Source organism: Lotus japonicus, chromosome 4 (assembly GCF_012489685.1).
Source record: "Lotus japonicus ecotype B-129 chromosome 4, LjGifu_v1.2".
Taxonomy (NCBI): Eukaryota; Viridiplantae; Streptophyta; class Magnoliopsida; order Fabales; family Fabaceae; genus Lotus; species Lotus japonicus.
This window is the reverse complement of record NC_080044.1, coordinates 22,447,505-22,464,815: the sequence shown is the minus strand read 5'-3', so window position 1 is coordinate 22,464,815 and position 17,311 is coordinate 22,447,505. Positions and strand designations below refer to the sequence as shown.

Genomic DNA, 17,311 nt, shown 5'->3' with positions numbered 1-17,311 from the left:
TAGAGGAAATGGGGCAGAGAAATAAATTTTTTTCACCCAAAGACTAAATTGAAGATTTAATGTTTCGGTCAAATCTCTTTCCTAGGTGGAATTTTAAGTGGAAAAAACCAAAAGTCATGTCAGACTTCTGTTAACGGCGTCAACTAATTTTAACCTAGGGACTGCGGATGAAGGAGATGTGTCACATCCAGGGACTACAGGCGTCATTTTATAAGTTTAGGGACGAAGTTGAAGGGGACGGACACTTTCAAAGACCAAGTTGGCTATTTACCAAAAAAAAAAAAAAAAAAAGTATTATATGCAATTGTATCAAATCAGAACACCTTCTTCCTTCACCCGCTTCATCTCCGTCGTCCGCGCCGTTAATAACTTCCCACTCCTCCGCTCTCGGTGGCTTCACCGGCGTGAGGCTGTGCCCTGCCATCCAAGTGTTCGACAAATGGCCCAATCAAGCTGCTGCCTCTTCAGCTTCTACAGTGCAAGCCGGCTGGTGTCCAACGGCGGACCGGTGACCGGCCACTCAGCAGTGCGGCCAATGTGGGTGGTGCTCCGGTGGTTTATGCTTCCATGTGAATCGTTGGATTCATCCAAGGGACAGAAACACTGCTGGAAAAGGATTGATAGAATTTGGTTCTGGTGAAGATCCACATCCATACTCTCTATGGTGTGTTCCTAACCATTTTCCTTTTTCTTTTTAGGAAACCTGATTTGACTTTCCAATACCAGTAAAATTCTGCTCTCCATCATTTTCCTTGTAAACCGATGGATTAATGCCGTTGAAACTTGAAAGACCAATGATGTTTCTCTTTGAACGTAAAAAAAATGATGTTTCTCGTTAGTAAGACATTGAAATAGTTTACTGCATTTTAAGTAGAATGAGTGATGTGATAGGAAAAATGTGAGATAGAAAAGAAATCACTTACAATTGAGCTCGGGTTTTGATGCACTCAGAGCTCGCTTTCTCTTCCATTCCATTTTCACATAATTTCTTGTTCTATGTCTCTTCTTTTACTATCGTATCACTTCTCGTATCTCTCATTTCTTTCTATATCTCATTAGGTGTGGGTGCTATGTGGGTGTGGATTAAGTTTTATTAGTTGAACTCTCCCTCCACGCGCTTTTTTACATTTTTCCCTCCCAACTTTCTCAAAGAGTTTCTTTCCCTTAACCATTTCCTAAATCAGCATGTCACATTAATGCTCTTCCACTACTGGAGCATTATATATGCCACCACCTAAACTGGTTTCCACTCACATGCTCCCAACCTCACCACCCCATTTTCTTTTTCAGGTGCAGCTTGTGATCTTCATTGCTTTCTGCTTTCTACCTAATGTTTTTCCTTTTTAGTTGTATTGATTTCTTTTATTTTTGTTTGTTGGGTTGGAAGAATTTTCTGGTGTTATAAGCTGCATAACACAGGAGAAGTTGATATTTTTTTGTCAGATGTATTTGCTTTTATGATGTTATGACTATGCATGCAACAATTTTGAATTTCCATGGTAGGTACCAGTGAAAGCATTAGGGTGCCACAATTAATATGCATGAACTTTGGAGGTTTTTGTTTTGTGGTCTGAGAATGTACTTTCTAGACTAATTTATTGAATTAGTTAAGTTTTCTGAAACCAAATAGATGAAGGAGTTCGCTAATTCTAAGATTACAATATGGATTTGGAATATTTCATTTTACTTCACCAACCAACAAAGAAAAAGAGCAAAGGAAACTCTGCTGATAACATCTTGATTAGATTCTTACGTTATTGTCCATAATTTTGTTTCCACAATATGAAAGGTGCTTTCGTTTTGCTAGCTCATACATAATTTAAGGATCTCCACTGTATTTTTTCCTGTGTAAAATCAACACTGTTGCCTATTTGATTTCTGATATCATGAGAAAAAAAATATATATCTTTTTGGTAAGACGAACAGAAGTTGAGTTGAGGAGATGGAATGCAAAAGAATTGTTTTTTTTTCTCATGATGATATCACATAAGGAACCCTGTTTATCCTTGTTTCAATTGGCAGGTTTATCGTTTGGTTGGATTATTCTGAATGGAGAGTGCAAGAATCACCCAATGGACAAATCTTCTAGTATGCGTACTACTATTTCTGAAGACAGAAGGAGGTTTTGTTCCACTCACTCGTCTTGATAAAGCTGTACCAAAAGGAGCTGGTGAGAAAAAATTTCTGTTTCTGATCATAGGGAACTTCTAAAGTCATGCTCTTCATCTCTTGGATGATTATTTTCTATATTGTTTATATAATAGTTGAGAAATTGAAGTTTAACTTGCTGTGCAGTTTGTTTAGATGGAAGTCCCCCAGCATACCATTTTGATGAAGGGTCTGGAGAAGGAGCTAACAGCTGGCTTGTTCATCTTGAAGTATATCCCTTTCAATAAACTGGCATCAATTATAAGTTTTGGCTAGCTCATGAAAAAATTCCGCTAGTCTTTCTCTAATTTTCTTGTATGTTTCTTTTATTTATGCGCATGTGTATAAGAGTTGCTTTGTTAATTTTCTTGTATGATCCTCACTACAATTCATTTTAGGGAGGGGGATGGTGTAACAATGTCACCTCTTGCCTCTGGCGTAAGGACTCTCGTTTAGGCTCATCTGACCTAATGACCGAGCCACTTTACTTTGCTGGATTTTTAAGTGAGAAGCAAGAGTTCAATCCAGGTATTTTATAATGACGCAATTTGAATATGGGCTAAAAGCACTTATGGGAGCTTCTCTACTAAAAATTATAAAATGCCCTGAATAAGCTCTAGTAAGGGCTCTTTCGTCTGCATCCAAACATACTCATTGTCTACTAAGCAATGATGCTTTATTAACTCAACATTTGGCTTTGCCGTCTAACAAATTTTACAAATTCCAGATTTCTACAATTGGAACAGAATCATGGTTAGGTACTGTGATGGGGCATCATTTACTGGTGATGTAGAGGAAGTTGATCCAGTAAGTTTAAAAAAAATCAAAGGAATTGGGAATTAAAATTTCAAGGAAAATATAAATCATTGCTAATTTTCTTTCTGAGTGGATTTTTATGTTATGATATGTAAATCAGACAACCAATTTGCACTTCAGAGGAGCAAGGATTTTCCTTGCTGTAATAGAAGATTTACTCTCAAAAGGAATGAATAATGCTGAAAATGTAAGAGATAGTAATGATTTGCCTCCTTTATTATGCGTCCTGAATGTTTATCCCCGACTAACTGAATTTTGTAACAACAGGCTATTCTCTCTGGATGTTCAGCAGGAGGATTGGCTACTATTTTACACTGTGATCACTTTAAATCACTTTTACCAGCAGGAACCAAAGTGAAATGTGTTCCAGATGCTGGTTATTTTATCAATGTGTAAGCTACTTTTCTTTCCTTTCTACTTAGAGGGTTTGGATACTCCTTAGGAAGTATGGAAATAGGAAAATAACACATTCGGTGCACTTTTTGTTGCCTGATCTACTTCCATAAAAGGTGCATTGGGATGTGTTACTTTCCAGTTTTCTTACTTTCCAACGGGTGAGTTCCTTTGATGATTATGATTTTATTTATTGTTTTTGTGCAACAGAAAGGATATATCAGGATCACAATACATTGCAGAGTTCTACAATGAAGTTGTTGCAACACATGTACTCCTCCCTTCTCATTATTTTTCCTTTTTGGAAAGCACTCGCATATGCTATGTTTCACACCAAAATAGTGGCACTAAACCTTTTCCATTTTACATTTGAAAGATACTTTATGAAGCTTTCGTTCATCAGAGACTGATTTGTTTTTTCTTTCCATTTAGGGCTCAGTAAAGAATTTGCCTTCATCCTGCATTTCAGAACGCGATCCAGGGCAGGTAAATTCGTGACTTGTAATTTTAGCTTTAAGGTTTGAAACTTCTTTGGTATTACTAATGCTTCTGAATTATCGTGAAGTGCTTTTTCCCACAATATGTGGCCCCAAATATCAATGCACCAAGCTTCTACGTAAATGCGGCCTATGACTCGTGGCAGGTCAGATTATCTGTTACTCAAAAAGAATCATTTATTTCAAGAATGACCATTGTAGGCTCTTGTGGTGTTTATTCTGACACTTTCCCTTTCATAGTTCAGAGCTTGAAAATATTTGATCTTCAATATGAAGTACGAATTCTAAAAATTGTGTAGTTGCTTGATCAACTCATGTATGAAATTTGGACATGCAAAACCAACTAATATATGATCAAAATTGAGCCAAGACTATGATGCATAATCTATTCATTTAATTATTTTCTCTGATCCTCAAGTTATTGATCTGTTTCAGATTAAGAACATCTTGGCACCGGGTGCTGCTGATCCCCAGGGCAGGTGGCAAAGCTGCAAGGTTAATATAAACAACTGCTCACCTGATCAGCTAACTACAATGCAAGGTTAACACTTTTTATCTTAATGACTCGTCTCAGGTACTCTCGAGAATTTTAGGCTTAAAGCATGGACAATGTGTAGGCTCACCTACAAAGCTCGCTGAAGTTTTATATTAAATTTCTAACGTATACATGAATTGATTTTCAGGCTTCAGGTCGGCATTCATAAATGCATTGAGTGTGATAGGCAACTCTCCATCAAATGGAATGTTCATAGACTCTTGCTATGTTCACTGCCAAACAGAGGCACAGGAGACGTGGTTGACAAGTGATTCTCCACAGATTTCTAACACAGTAAGAGACTAAATTTTTTCATTTTTATTTTGGTTATTATTGTCTTTCCTTTTACATAGTTGCAAAGCTAACTTTTGTGCATAACATTCTGCAGACACTTGCCAAAGCAGTTGGAGACTGGTTTTATGAGCGAAGTACATTCCAAAAGATAGATTGCAGTTACCCTTGCAACCCTACCTGTCGTAACCGCGTATTTGATCCACAAGCTCACCCTGGAATTTAAGATTCATTCAATCAGTATAATGTCATTCCTATAAACCACACATACTATTTAACTGGATATTATAGATGGAGAAACTAAGCAAGGAAAATAAGTGAAGGATGCCATTGCTTGGAGCTTGTTTGTGTGCTTGTTTGGTGTTACTACTGTCATACACCTTATAATATAGTGTATTATGCTATTGCTAATTGGTGTGTCTCCTTTACTATGTTGTTACTTGTTATCAACTATGTAAATCGTTCAAACCGTTAAATGTAATTGCATGAGTGATTTTATTATCCAAATGTAAATGCTTTACCCTAAACAAACTTTTATTTTCTATTGTGAACCCTAAATCCCCTATTCCTACCCCTGTGAACCTAATCTACGTACTCCACCTCGCCTGTGATTCTCTCCCGTGTTGATTGCGATGAATATTGGTTGATCGGCCTAGCTCCAAGGTATGCATTGTCGTGTATCTTTGTTCATTTGTATGTATCTCTCTTTTCGGCATATCATTGTGGCTCTCTCCTCTCTCTGTTTGTTTTCATTTTGTAGTTTCCATATTTGAATCTTTATTCAATTTTTACTTGTTTTCGGCATTTCTCAGCTGAAGAGCATCATTGGTTGTTGAGATGAGAGGTTTTCAGTGAGTGTACTACAAGAAAGGCTTGATTTAGCATCCGGAATTAGTGTCTGTTGTAGCGTCCACTTAACCAACACTAAGCCGACGCTAAGTGCTAAAAAACACTTCAATCTAGCGTTGGTCGACCTAATGCTACTTAGTGTCAGCATTCTGTAAGTTAGCGTCGGTTTCAGCGGACGCTAAATTAGCCAGTCAATGTATCTCCACCTGCCCACGCTTAACAGTGGTTTAATTTATGGCTGATGCTACGTTCATCGGCCAAAGTAGCGGGAAAAAAATGAGCGTGAGCGGCTTCTTGCAGGTTAAGCCATCTTCTTCACCGACTAGAATAGCAACATTTGGATTGGGGGCCCTTATCTAATCGGCAATCAACTCACTTTCTTTCTATGTATGGCACTAAAGCAAGTATGAAATTATAGGATGATAGTAATTAAAATCCTCCAGCTTGACAGTTGACATGCCATGACTCAGGCCTAAAAATAGAGATAAGAAGTATAGACAAAATATTGAAGTAAACATAACATTGAAAAGAATATTACTAGTCTGATAGATCTAATACTCATACACAATTAAATTTTCATGAACAGTAGATAATACACACAGACATACAAACCAGACAGATCTCAGATTCCATAGACAATTCCAAGACAAAGAATTCCAAAAAATTCAATTAGATACCAGCAAAATCAGGAAAAGGAGGGAGGAATCGAATCATGAAATTAAAGAATCACGCACAAAGAAAGGAGAAAAAAATGCGTATATGCCCAAACATTTGTCAAAACAAAACAAAAATACAACTCTGGAAAGAGCAGAACAAATCAGGTAGAAAGAAGTCATGCATGTTAATCAAGAGATAAAACTAGAAAAAAAAAAAAATCAAACAAAGGTTGATTTAAAGTGGAAGGAACACAGTTGAAGGCTGTTATCTTTGGATTGATGGTAGAGAGTGAATGGGATGAGATATTTTTATGCTCTATTGTTGCTTGGGTACGTTAAATGAGGATGGAATCAAATGAAATGTGATGAAATAATTAATTTAAATTTAAAAGCATGAAAGTTTTTTTTTTTTTTTTGAAAGAGATCATATATTTAAATCAAGCTACAGGAGGCATAGAAGCCAAAACATCCTGAGCCACCACATGAAAAGCATAATCCGGAACTTCTTCTACCCACACCATATCAGCGTAAGTAGAAGCGTTCCTAGCCAAACAGTTAGCTGCTGCGTTACCAGAACGTCTTACAAAAGATAAAGTAAAAACATCAAAACCAGAAATTAAAAAGCGAAATTCGCTAACAGTAGTAGCTAGAAAAGAAACACCCTCCCTGCGAGACTTCCACCATTTAAAAAGCTGCAAGCAATCAGTTTGAAACTCAACTCTCCGAAAACCCAACTCAATAGCCAACCGAAGCGCCCATCGGAAACAACCTGCTTCCGCCAAGAGAGGTGATAGAGATGCCACTGGATACGCCGTCGCCGATGCCAAGATCTCACCCTCATAGTTGTGTGCAACCATACCATAGCCTGAAGCTCTTCCTTCCTCAAATGTAGCGTCAAAATTAACCATGAACACACCTTGGGTAGGGCTCCTCCACGTCGTGATCTGAACGGTGCGAGAGGGAGCCTGATCATGCAAGGCCGCGCGCGGAGGTCAAACCTGCCTTTGTTCCTTGCTTCCCATAGAACGTAGCACAGCGTCTGAATAAGTCCAATAAAATCAGCATCACCATCATGTATCACCGCTACCCAGAACTCATTCAAATTGGAAAATTGTTCCGTCCTCAAAGCAACAGGAGAACCAAACCAGAATTTTTTTGCTGTTGAACAAGCAAGAAATACATGGTCCAAGCTCTCATCTTCTTGGCAGCACCACGCACAAACCTCATCCACTTCCATGTGCCTCCGTTTCAGCTCTGAATTAACCGGTAAGAAACCCCTGATAAGACGCCAAGCCATCTCCTTGCATCTGGGCAGCGCACTAGAGCTCCAAAACTTCTGCCATTGTTGCTTAGAGAGGGAGGTTGACGACGAAGAAGAAGCCACGTCCCCCTCCCAAGCATTACAAATAAAATGGTACCCAGTCCTCACAGAATAACGCCCATCCATGGTGAAAGGCCAGCAAAGAAAGTCATCACGGGCATGAGTAGCAAGGGGCACTCAAAAGATGCTCCTAACTGTCCCTGGATGAAAGATATGTTCCACCAATTCTGTGTTCCATCTGGCAGTCTTAGTCACAATTAAATCACTCACCATCCTAATGTTCTGGTCCTCAACTATGTCATGCCGGTAAATCATTGGAGCATGTGAGACCCAAGTTTTTAAGCTTAGAATAAACCGAATAAAATTTGTATTCACGATTAGTTTCGATGTAATGTGAAGGAAAACCTGAACAAGTGTTTATCAAATGGAATAAATTTATGAAGGAGAAAGTTCAGGAAAAGACTAAGGATAGTATTAAAGTCGATATAAGTTATAGCGCAAGTAGTATTCGCTTATACCTAGGACGAGAGCGATAGTAAACGACTAATTTACACTTAAAGACACGATGGAAACTAATTCCAAAAATCTTCAGAGAAATGTTAGAACTTCTCTTAATCTTTCCATGACAAGCATTTCGATACGAAACCCTGAAATGTACGAACATCCGATTCTAATTCTCGGAGGTTTGCCGAAACTAAATCCCTGATAACTCAAGAAACTTAAAATAAACGGTCGATGAAGACTTTTTCTATTCGGAGCTTCAAACGAAGATTCCACACGCGTACACCTATTTCTTTCGAGGTTTCTAGTCTTTCTTCGGAAAGAAGTTTTCTCATCCGACATCAATTGCAAAAAGTAGTTTTTCGGGTAAAATCGATTTACACCGACTTTGGATCGTTTGCTTAAATTCCAAGAAACCTATTCTGAGTTTTGGAATTCTGTCGCCAGAACCTATCTTAGAAATCACAGAGGAAGGCACAGGAAAAATCGGAACCGCGAAATTTTCATTTTTCCGCATTTTCCATAAACTATAAATAGCTTGAAAAAAATCAAATTTTCCAAACCCATTCTCACCCAAACCCGCGAGCACCAAGGAGAAGGAGGAGGAAAAAGATTTTCGCCGTTTCTTGCCTGATCGCGGCACCGTTCGTTGCTACTCGAAGACATCGAGGTATAGATGTTATCTCTCACTTCTGATCGTCAATTCTGTCGTTTTTCTCTATGTCTTTCTGTGCTCAAAGTTTTGAACTTTTTGTAAAACTGTCCAAATAACTCGATTTCTCTGTCTAAACTTATTCCCTGCATGCCCAAGAGCATGTTTAGCGGATTACATTTTGCCGAATGTCGCCGAATTGCCGCCGAGTTTCAATTCTGCTTGAAAACCCCATTTTTGGCCAAAGCTTCGTCCTTTAGACTTAAAACTCTCGACTGAGCTTAGCGCTAGTAGGATTAGTTGTCATAAACGTCGTTGGTGACGTCCCCATTCCAATTTTGAAATTCCGAGTTAAAAACACTGACCAAAATACCCCTGTGACAGTTTTCGATCCGATAATTTTTCTGAGCTTCAATTCGCCTTAGTTACGACTAATGATAACCTAGGAACCAAGTTTGATCGAAGAAAAATCGGCGCACACAATTAGTGTGTGTGGCCGAGAGCACCTCCATAGGGGGAGGAAAATTTTGTTTTTCGAAAACTTGTCTTATCGCGTTAGATTATCGTACTTCGGAGTATATGATGCTTCGTGTAACTTTAGTAATTGTTGTCTGCTAAGTTTCTGACTGATTGTGATTGAATTCTGTGGTTTTCGCTCTAAGGTTCGTTTGAGGAATTCCAAGGAGCGGAAGGAGGAGATTGTGAAGGAACGCTTCAGGATCACACTGGAGGAGCTACAGGTGAGGGCTACTCACTGAATACTAGCTAATGCTTTAGGTGTCGACGAATTTGACTTGATTTATTGTTTATGCACTTGATTGTGATTGACTGGGAAATATTTTCTGAGGCTTCGGCTGACAAATGATAATCATTTATCGCTGGAATTGTTGTTGATATTGATTTACATGCTATGTGCTAAGTGATTAATCTAGGATGTGTTGATATTGATTTACATACTATGTGCTTAATGGTTAATCTAGGATGTGTTGATATATGTGCCATGACTGTTGGGTTGTGTTACTCTGATTATGAAATTACACATATATCTCTGTTGTACGACAGAGAGGATAAACGGGCAGTTATGCCAGAACTTATCATGATATTTTGGGAAAGTTTGATGGGACGAACGGGGATTCGGGCCCTTATTCATATTTTAGTGGATCGAGACCTTCTCTGGGAGTTACTTGGGATTATGGGATCTTTTAAACTCATAAGATTAGAGATAAAACTAAATGGAAACTATTTTACAAGGAAAATTCATAAGACACTAAACAACCTCTGAACCCTTTTAAATAATGATAACAATCTCAGATGAAAGCTTAGGGTTTGAATATTAGTTTTGGAAAATGAGAAGTGTCGCCGAATCCAAGTTTTGGGGAAATTAATAAGTTTCTGAGTATGTTAATACTTTTTTGCTCGATGAACAGTTTTGTTGTTTGGCTATCTAAAAGATAAGCCGGGAAGTTAATAAGTTTATGAGTATGTTAATACTCTTTTGCTCGAGAAGCAGTTTTGTTGTTTGGCTATCTAAAAGATAAGCCTGGAAACGGATAGTTTCCGAGTATGTCGATACTCTTTGCTCGCTGAGCAGTTTTTGACCATCGGATGGAGATGAGTCGGATGATTTTGAGAAGTCATCATGAGATACTACACTTTTTATAATTAATTGTCTTTTGTCGCAGAATCGACATTTACCTTAGGGTATTCTTTTTAGAGACAATAAGTTAGCTAGAACACGTGACGACGTGACGAGTGAGGTCGGAGACGTTGTTTGGCTAATCACTTTGCATTTCATGCACACATTTCTGGGGTTCATACACGGTGGGATGCCGGACCTCGGTGGATTCCAAAATGGTCATAAGACCCGGATTTCCACATAAGAACACTGCGGTGATTTTTAGTAGCAGACGGAAATGGCAGGCCTGTGGGTATACTGCTGATCTGACTACATTTTGTTTGGTATAAGAGACACCCGAGCGGAAATGGTCCCGCTTTGGCCGGTGCTAGGATTGACTCGATGGTGCCCATCCTTACGGATTGCATCTTGTTCCTCGTCATCTCATTCATGCACCATGCATACTGACTTAGTTGCCGAGTGTGATTGTTACTTGTTAATTTTATTTGATACATGTTAATTGTCATTATTTGTCATTTATATTCATTGGAAGATCTACAATTTATAATGCTATCACAAACTTCTAAGCCTATGTAGCTATCCCTTAAACTTTAACTACTGGGTGCATTACTTATGTAATTCTTTGGAGTTGACCCTCGCGCCTTCTGCTTGTGTTTTGGCGGACTACGCCTTTTGTCAGATGTCCATGGCGGATTGGTTCACGATCGTCCACCCTTCGGGGGGGACTAGGTTTGAGATGCTTGATCAGGAGATCCCCGGCTCATGGGTGGTCGACCCCGCTGGCCACAGAGCGATCTACTCGGGGAGAATAATGGAAGATCGTGTCGACAGTCAGGGACACTTGACGGAGGGAGTTCTGAGGCATTACACTGTCAACTTCAACCTGCCACCCGGCGTGCACTGCGGACCCGGTGTAGGAGCACCACCACCACCGTCGTCTTCTGACTATGAGGACCCCTCGGAGGAGGAGCCTGTGGGAGGGACTTCATTGGACTCTAGCTCACCTACTGTTGCCGTCGCTTCTGACCTTGGTTCGGGTTCTGGACCCGAGAGACCAGCACAGGAGCTTGTAGCAGCAGCGAGAGGAGGGATGGTCGCAGACATTGACCTAGTCGTCCTGGATTCTGATTCGGACGATGATCACGCTAGCATGTAGCTGTGAGTGCTGGGGTGTACTCCTCTGGACAGGATTAGGGTAGGAGTAGAGTTATAGCTCTGGTCTTCATGTTCGTATTTTGGGGCAGGGTAGGTTCCCGACCGATAGCTTTTTGTGTGGTTTTCTTTATGGGAATCACAGAGAGTTGGTTGGACTAGGAGGTCTTATTCAGGCCGTTTTGGGCCGACCTACTTTCTTTTTGGAGGACTGTATTGCGAACACTTGACCTTTCACTTGGTTTGTACATATTGCCCACGTGCACTACTTTCGGCTACTTCCCGTCACTGGAGGTTACTCGTGACGTGGTTCTTTAATTACAGCGGGGGCTGTAAATATATTGTACATTAGTTATGTTCATCTTTCGTTGTAGAGTTTTATGTCGACGAGTCTTTAAATTTATTATCTAAACAAATCAAATCGAAAAAAAAATATTCACGTTTTTCCGCTTTATTTTCTTTTTGGTTACTAAAGTGACGCCACCGAAATCGGGGTGTTACATAGCACCTCCTGGCAACCAGTTATCCGTCCACAAGTTGATCCTAAGCCCATTACCAATTCGCCATAAGCCACCTCTTTCAAAAATCCATGTTGATTTCTGTATACTTGACCATGCATAGCTCGGTCGATACCCTTTTTTTGCCCCCCACATATTCCCACCCTGAAAATAAACTCCCTTGAAAACTCTAGCCACTAAAGCATCTGGATTGGAATAAATCCTCCACCAATTTTTTGCCACCAAAGCTAGGTTAAAAGCTTTAAAATCGCGGAAGCCAAGACCACCCTCCAACTTGTTTTTACAAAGCTTATTCCACTTGATCCAATGCATCCTTTTCCTTGATACATCGCCACCCAAGAAAAATTGGAGATCATGCTATTAATCTCTGCACAAAGGCCATCAAGTAAAAGAAAACAAGACATAACATAAGAGGGAATGGCTTGCGCCACAGACTTAATCAAAACTTCCCTCCCTGCTCTTGAAAGAAATTTTTCCTTCCAACCCTTTAGTTTTTTCCACACTCGCTCCTTAACAAAATTGAAAATTTGGCGCTTTGACTTACCAATAATTGTTGGTAGCCCCAAGTACTTGTCATAGCTCTCTACGGCCTTTACTCCCAAAAGTTGTTTAAGCTCATCAAAACTGGTTTGCTGCACGTTTCGGCTCACCGAAAGCATTGACTTGTCAAGGTTGACTACCTGCCCTTAAGCACGCTCATATGTAACTAAGATCTCCTTTAGGCATTCCGCCTCCTGTAGCGTTGCTCTTCCAAAGAGGATGTTGTCGTCTGCAAAAAGCAAATGAGAAATAACAGGAGCATTCCTCGCTATTTTAATTCCAGAAAGTGCTTTTGAAGCAATCGATCTATATATCAAAGCGGAAAACACCTCGCCACATAAAATAAAAAGATACGGGGATAACGGATCCCCCTGTCTTAAACCTCTGTTTGGCTCAAATTTTTCCTGTGGATTACCGTTCAACATAATTGAAAAAGATACAGTTGATACACAACTCATTACCAAATTCACCCAATTATGAGGAAAACCCATAGACGTCATCACAGACCTCAAAAAAGACCATTCAATTCGATCGTACGCTTTGGACATATCCAATTTAAGCGCCATAGTGCCATTCCAGCCATTAGTTCTTTTCTTCATAAAATGGAAACACTCATATGCAATGAGGGCATTATCTGTAATCATACGACCTGGTACAAAAGCACTCTGGGATTCAGAAATTAAATCAGGTAAAATAACTTTCAGCCTATTAGCTATCACCTTTGTCACAATTTTGAAACTAACAGTGCACAAACTGATAGGCCTAAATTGAGTCGCATTAACAGCTTTCTTAACCTTAGGAATAAGAACAATCATTGTATGGTTAGTTATACCTGGCGACACATGTCCGTGCAAAATCTGCAAACAGAACTCCGCTACATCGTCTCCAATAACATCCCAAAACCGTTGGTAGAAAAGAGCCGGAAAGCCATCCGCTCCCGGTGCTGTGGTGGGATGCATTTGGAACAAGGCCTCTTCTACCTCTTCCTTCGTAAACGGGTCAGCAATGACCTGCAGATGAGATGCTGTCAACCTGTTGGCCACCAAAGACGTGGTCTCCTCAATCCCGTCAGGGTTAGACGTAGCAAATAAATTCATAAAATAATTTTTTAAAACTCTTGCAATATCACGATCATCTACATAATAACGCCCCTCATCATCCTCTAATTTTTCTATCAAGTTTCTCTTTCGCCTCTGAGTTGCTTTTTTATGGAAGAAACTAGTATTCTTATCTCCACTCTTGAGCCAAGTTGCTCTAGACCACTGGCGCCACCACTTCTCCTCTTGTTCTAGAAGAGCATCAAGCTCTTTCTCAGCCACTGACGCTGCTCGTAGCACCTCTGCAGTTTGTTCCTTTCTTTGCAAATCTTGCAACAGGGCTTTCTGGTCAGATATCTTCCTAGGCATGTCACCAAACTTTTGTTTTCCCCAACTCTTCAGTGCTCCACCAACTTCAGAAATCTTTGTGGGTAGGTCATTTCGCAATCTGCACCAAGTTTCTGCCACTATTTCTCTTTCCTATCCCTGCGAACACCACAAGTTAGTAAAATAGGATTGTGATCAGATTTATACCTGGGTAAATGGTGAGCCACCGTTGAAGGCCACAGCTCATCCCAAGCATCATTTGAAAGAGCATAATCCAATCGCTCCTTGATTGTATCTGGTGCCTCTCTATTGTTAGACCATGTGTACCTGTAACCTGTAAAATCCACCTCCTGCAAATTGCATTCGGTCCTGATTCTAGCCATCCTCTGTATGTGTTGAAGATCAAGAGGTTCTCCACCCAGCTTGTCCTGTGGGGAGAGACAATCATTAAAATCCCCGACACAGAGCGCAGGGATATCAGCATCAGACAGCAATCACCTAACCAGGCCCCATGTATCCGCTCTCCTCCTCTCATCAGGAAAACCATAGATCCCCAAAATCTGCATAACCTTCTGCTCCTCCACGTGAGTAGCAGTAAAATAAATATGATGTAAAGAACTTGAAATAATAGTAATGTCCACCGTTGGACCCCAAACAAACATAAACCTCCTGCTCGCGAGTGTCCTTGGCCCGCACATTGGACCGGGAAAACATTAGGAAGTCCCCCCAACCCTCTATGTCGTTGCGCCTCAGACTCATACCATTTTGTTTCCATCGCGAACACGATATCGGGAGCTTCAGACTGAATGAGCCTACCAAAGGCCAGAACTGCCAGGATGCTCCCCAACCCCCGACAGTTCCAAGCTAGGATCCTCATTGAGGTGGGCGGGACTACTCCGCAGTACCCGCCATCCCCAATCCATCAGATGTGTTTATCTTCTTCAGTGGGGGAGAAAACCTCGTATGCTGCTGAGCAAATGTAGAAGATGGTCCACCTGCCCGCTTTCTCTGCATGTTGTGTCTGTCACTCCCATCACCTCGCTCCCGGATATTAATTCCCATATTTCTGCCCCTCCTCAAGTCCCTGTCCATTGTTCCAACTCTATGCTGAAAGCCACGTGACCTTTGGGCCCCAAAATTAAAAGTTTTTCCATCTTGGTGTTACATGGCCTCTTTCTGTTTCCCGTCACCACCCCCATGTGCATTCTGATTCATCAAGCTTTGGCTTTCCTTGCTAGAACTTGGAGCAAACACACGGTTTTCTTCCACCTCAACCCCACATTTGATGTTTCAGACGTTTCCTCTCATGTAGCCAGGTTCTCATCCTCCAAAAATTTTCCCTCCTCATCATAGTAGTCGTCATCAACCTCCGTGGGGTGAATATATCCACGGTTGTCTCTTCCACGATAACCCCCCACCGGGTGTTCATCCTCGGCCCTCATCCACGCACCAAAACGGAGAGCACCCCCATCAGGCTCCACCCCGCAGTTACGGAGGGTGTGATCAAGCTTGCCACAGCGGTAACAGAAATTCACGATCTTTTCATATTTGAAAGTGACCCGTAGCGGTGCGCCAACCTTGATCGCCACGAGTTGACCCTGCCGCTGCGGCGTTGTCACGTCCACCCAAGCCCTAATCCGCAAGTAATACCCATACCGGTTAGCCTTATATTTGTCCCAACCCAAGTAGCCGGTGAAAGACTCTCCAAGGTTCTTTACTATTTTTTCAGATCGCATCATGTATGGCAGCCCGTGAACCTGTATCCAGAGAGGTACTTTTGGGTACTTGCATTGGATCCTTGTTAATGTCAAACACGTCCAGCACCACCAAGTGACGGTCGAACAACTGTGGACCAGAGCGCAAGAAGAGATCTCTGTCTTTAGTCTTCCCAAAAGCAAATAGGTTAGGGCTAACATGCCGAATCTCTTTCACGTTCCTCGTCTCCCAGAGCTTCAGCATAACACTTCTAAAAATGGGTTTCGTCACCTTGTTCGGGGACAACACCTTCCCAACGACCCAGACATCTGCTCCTAGCTGCGGATCCACCTCAACTTCGCCTAGGTTGGGTAACACCCCGATTTCGGTGGCGTCACTTTAGTAACCAAAAAGAAACTTAAAGCGGAAAAACGTGAATATTTTTTTTATAATAAAATTAAAGACTGAAAGAAATGATACTCAACAACAAAAGATAACAGAACTAATATACAATAATATTTACAGCCCCCGTTGTAAGAAGCAAACCACGTCACGAGTATCCTCCAGTGACGGGAAGTAGTAGAAAGTAACGCCCGTAGGCAATATGTACAATCCAAAGGAAAAGTTAAGTGTCCGCAACACCATCCCTCAAAAATGAGAATAAGTTAGTCCAAACGGCCTAAAACAAGACCCCCTAGTCCAACCAACTCTCTGTGATTTCCGTAGAGAAACCACACAAAAAGTTATCGGCAGGAAACTACCCTGTCCCCAACTAGACACACGACGGTCAGAGCTAAGACTCTACTCCTACACTAATCCTATCTCGAGGAGCCCACACTAGCACTCAATCCTACATGCTAGCGTGATCGTCATCCGAATCTGAATCCAGAACGACCAAGTATATGTACACCATCCTACCTCCTCTCGCTACCCCGATGCGCTCCTGTGCTGGCCTCACGGGCTTAGGGCCCGAGCCAAAATCATCGATGACAGCAACAGTGGGTGAGCTGGACTCCGCAGAAGTCCCTCCCACAGGCGCCTCCTCTGAGGGGTCCTCATCATCAGAAGATGACAGTGGTGGTGGTGCTCCCACTCCTGGTCCGCAGTGCACGCCAGGTGGCAAGTTGAAGCTCACAGTGTACCTCCTCAGCACTCCCTCCGTCAGGTGTCCCAGTCGGTCGACGCGGTCCTCCATAATCCTCCCCGAATAAGTCGCACGGTGGCCAGCGGGGTCGACCACCCATGAACCGGGGTCATCCTGGTCCAGCATCTCAAACCGGGTCCCCCCCGAAGGGTGGACCATCGTAAACCAGTCCGCCATAGACATCTGACAATGGGCGTAGTCCGCCAAAGCACACACAGAAGACGCGAGGGTCAACTCCAAAGAATTATGTAAATAATAAATCCAATAGGTAAAGATAAGGAGTAGCCGCTTAGGCTTATAAGTTAGAGATAGCATCCTAGGGTTGTACATTTCACAATGAATATAAAAGACGATAATAACAAGTAGCATGCATCAAAAAGGTTTAACAAGTATCATTCACACCCAGCGACTAAGTTAGTATGCATGTTGCGTGAAATGCAATGCTGGTTGACAAGATGCATTCCGGAAGGATGGGCATCAACGAGTCAGCCCTAGCACCAGCCACGGTGGGACCATTTCTGCTCGCGTGTCTCTTATACCACACAAAGTGTAGTCAGATCAGCAGTGAACCCGAAGGTCTGCCATTTCCGTCTGCTACTAAGA

General features: G+C 41.5%; 1 protein-coding gene across 4 annotated transcripts; it reads left to right on the top strand.

Moving 5' to 3' along the window:
- Window positions 1–296: 296 nt before the first annotated feature.
- LOC130715535 (pectin acetylesterase 8-like) lies at window positions 297–5,181 on the top strand. Of its 4 annotated transcripts, none has more exons than XM_057565651.1 (13): window positions 297–664; window positions 2,023–2,170; window positions 2,296–2,378; window positions 2,547–2,676; window positions 2,876–2,955; window positions 3,065–3,151; window positions 3,232–3,356; window positions 3,568–3,628; window positions 3,790–3,843; window positions 3,923–4,000; window positions 4,290–4,395; window positions 4,538–4,683; window positions 4,778–5,181. In XM_057565651.1, exons 2-13 carry the CDS (start codon window positions 2,050–2,052, stop codon window positions 4,904–4,906), a joined length of 1,200 nt encoding a protein of 399 aa, XP_057421634.1. In that variant the 5' UTR covers window positions 297–664; window positions 2,023–2,049; the 3' UTR covers window positions 4,907–5,181. The 4 variants fall into 4 exon arrangements, with proteins under 4 accessions (XP_057421634.1, XP_057421633.1, XP_057421632.1 ...); XM_057565650.1 differs by lacking the exon at window positions 297–664 and adding an exon at window positions 1,125–1,290; XM_057565649.1 differs by lacking the exon at window positions 297–664 and adding an exon at window positions 1,358–1,499.
- The last annotated feature ends 12,130 nt before the right edge of the window (window positions 5,182–17,311 follow it).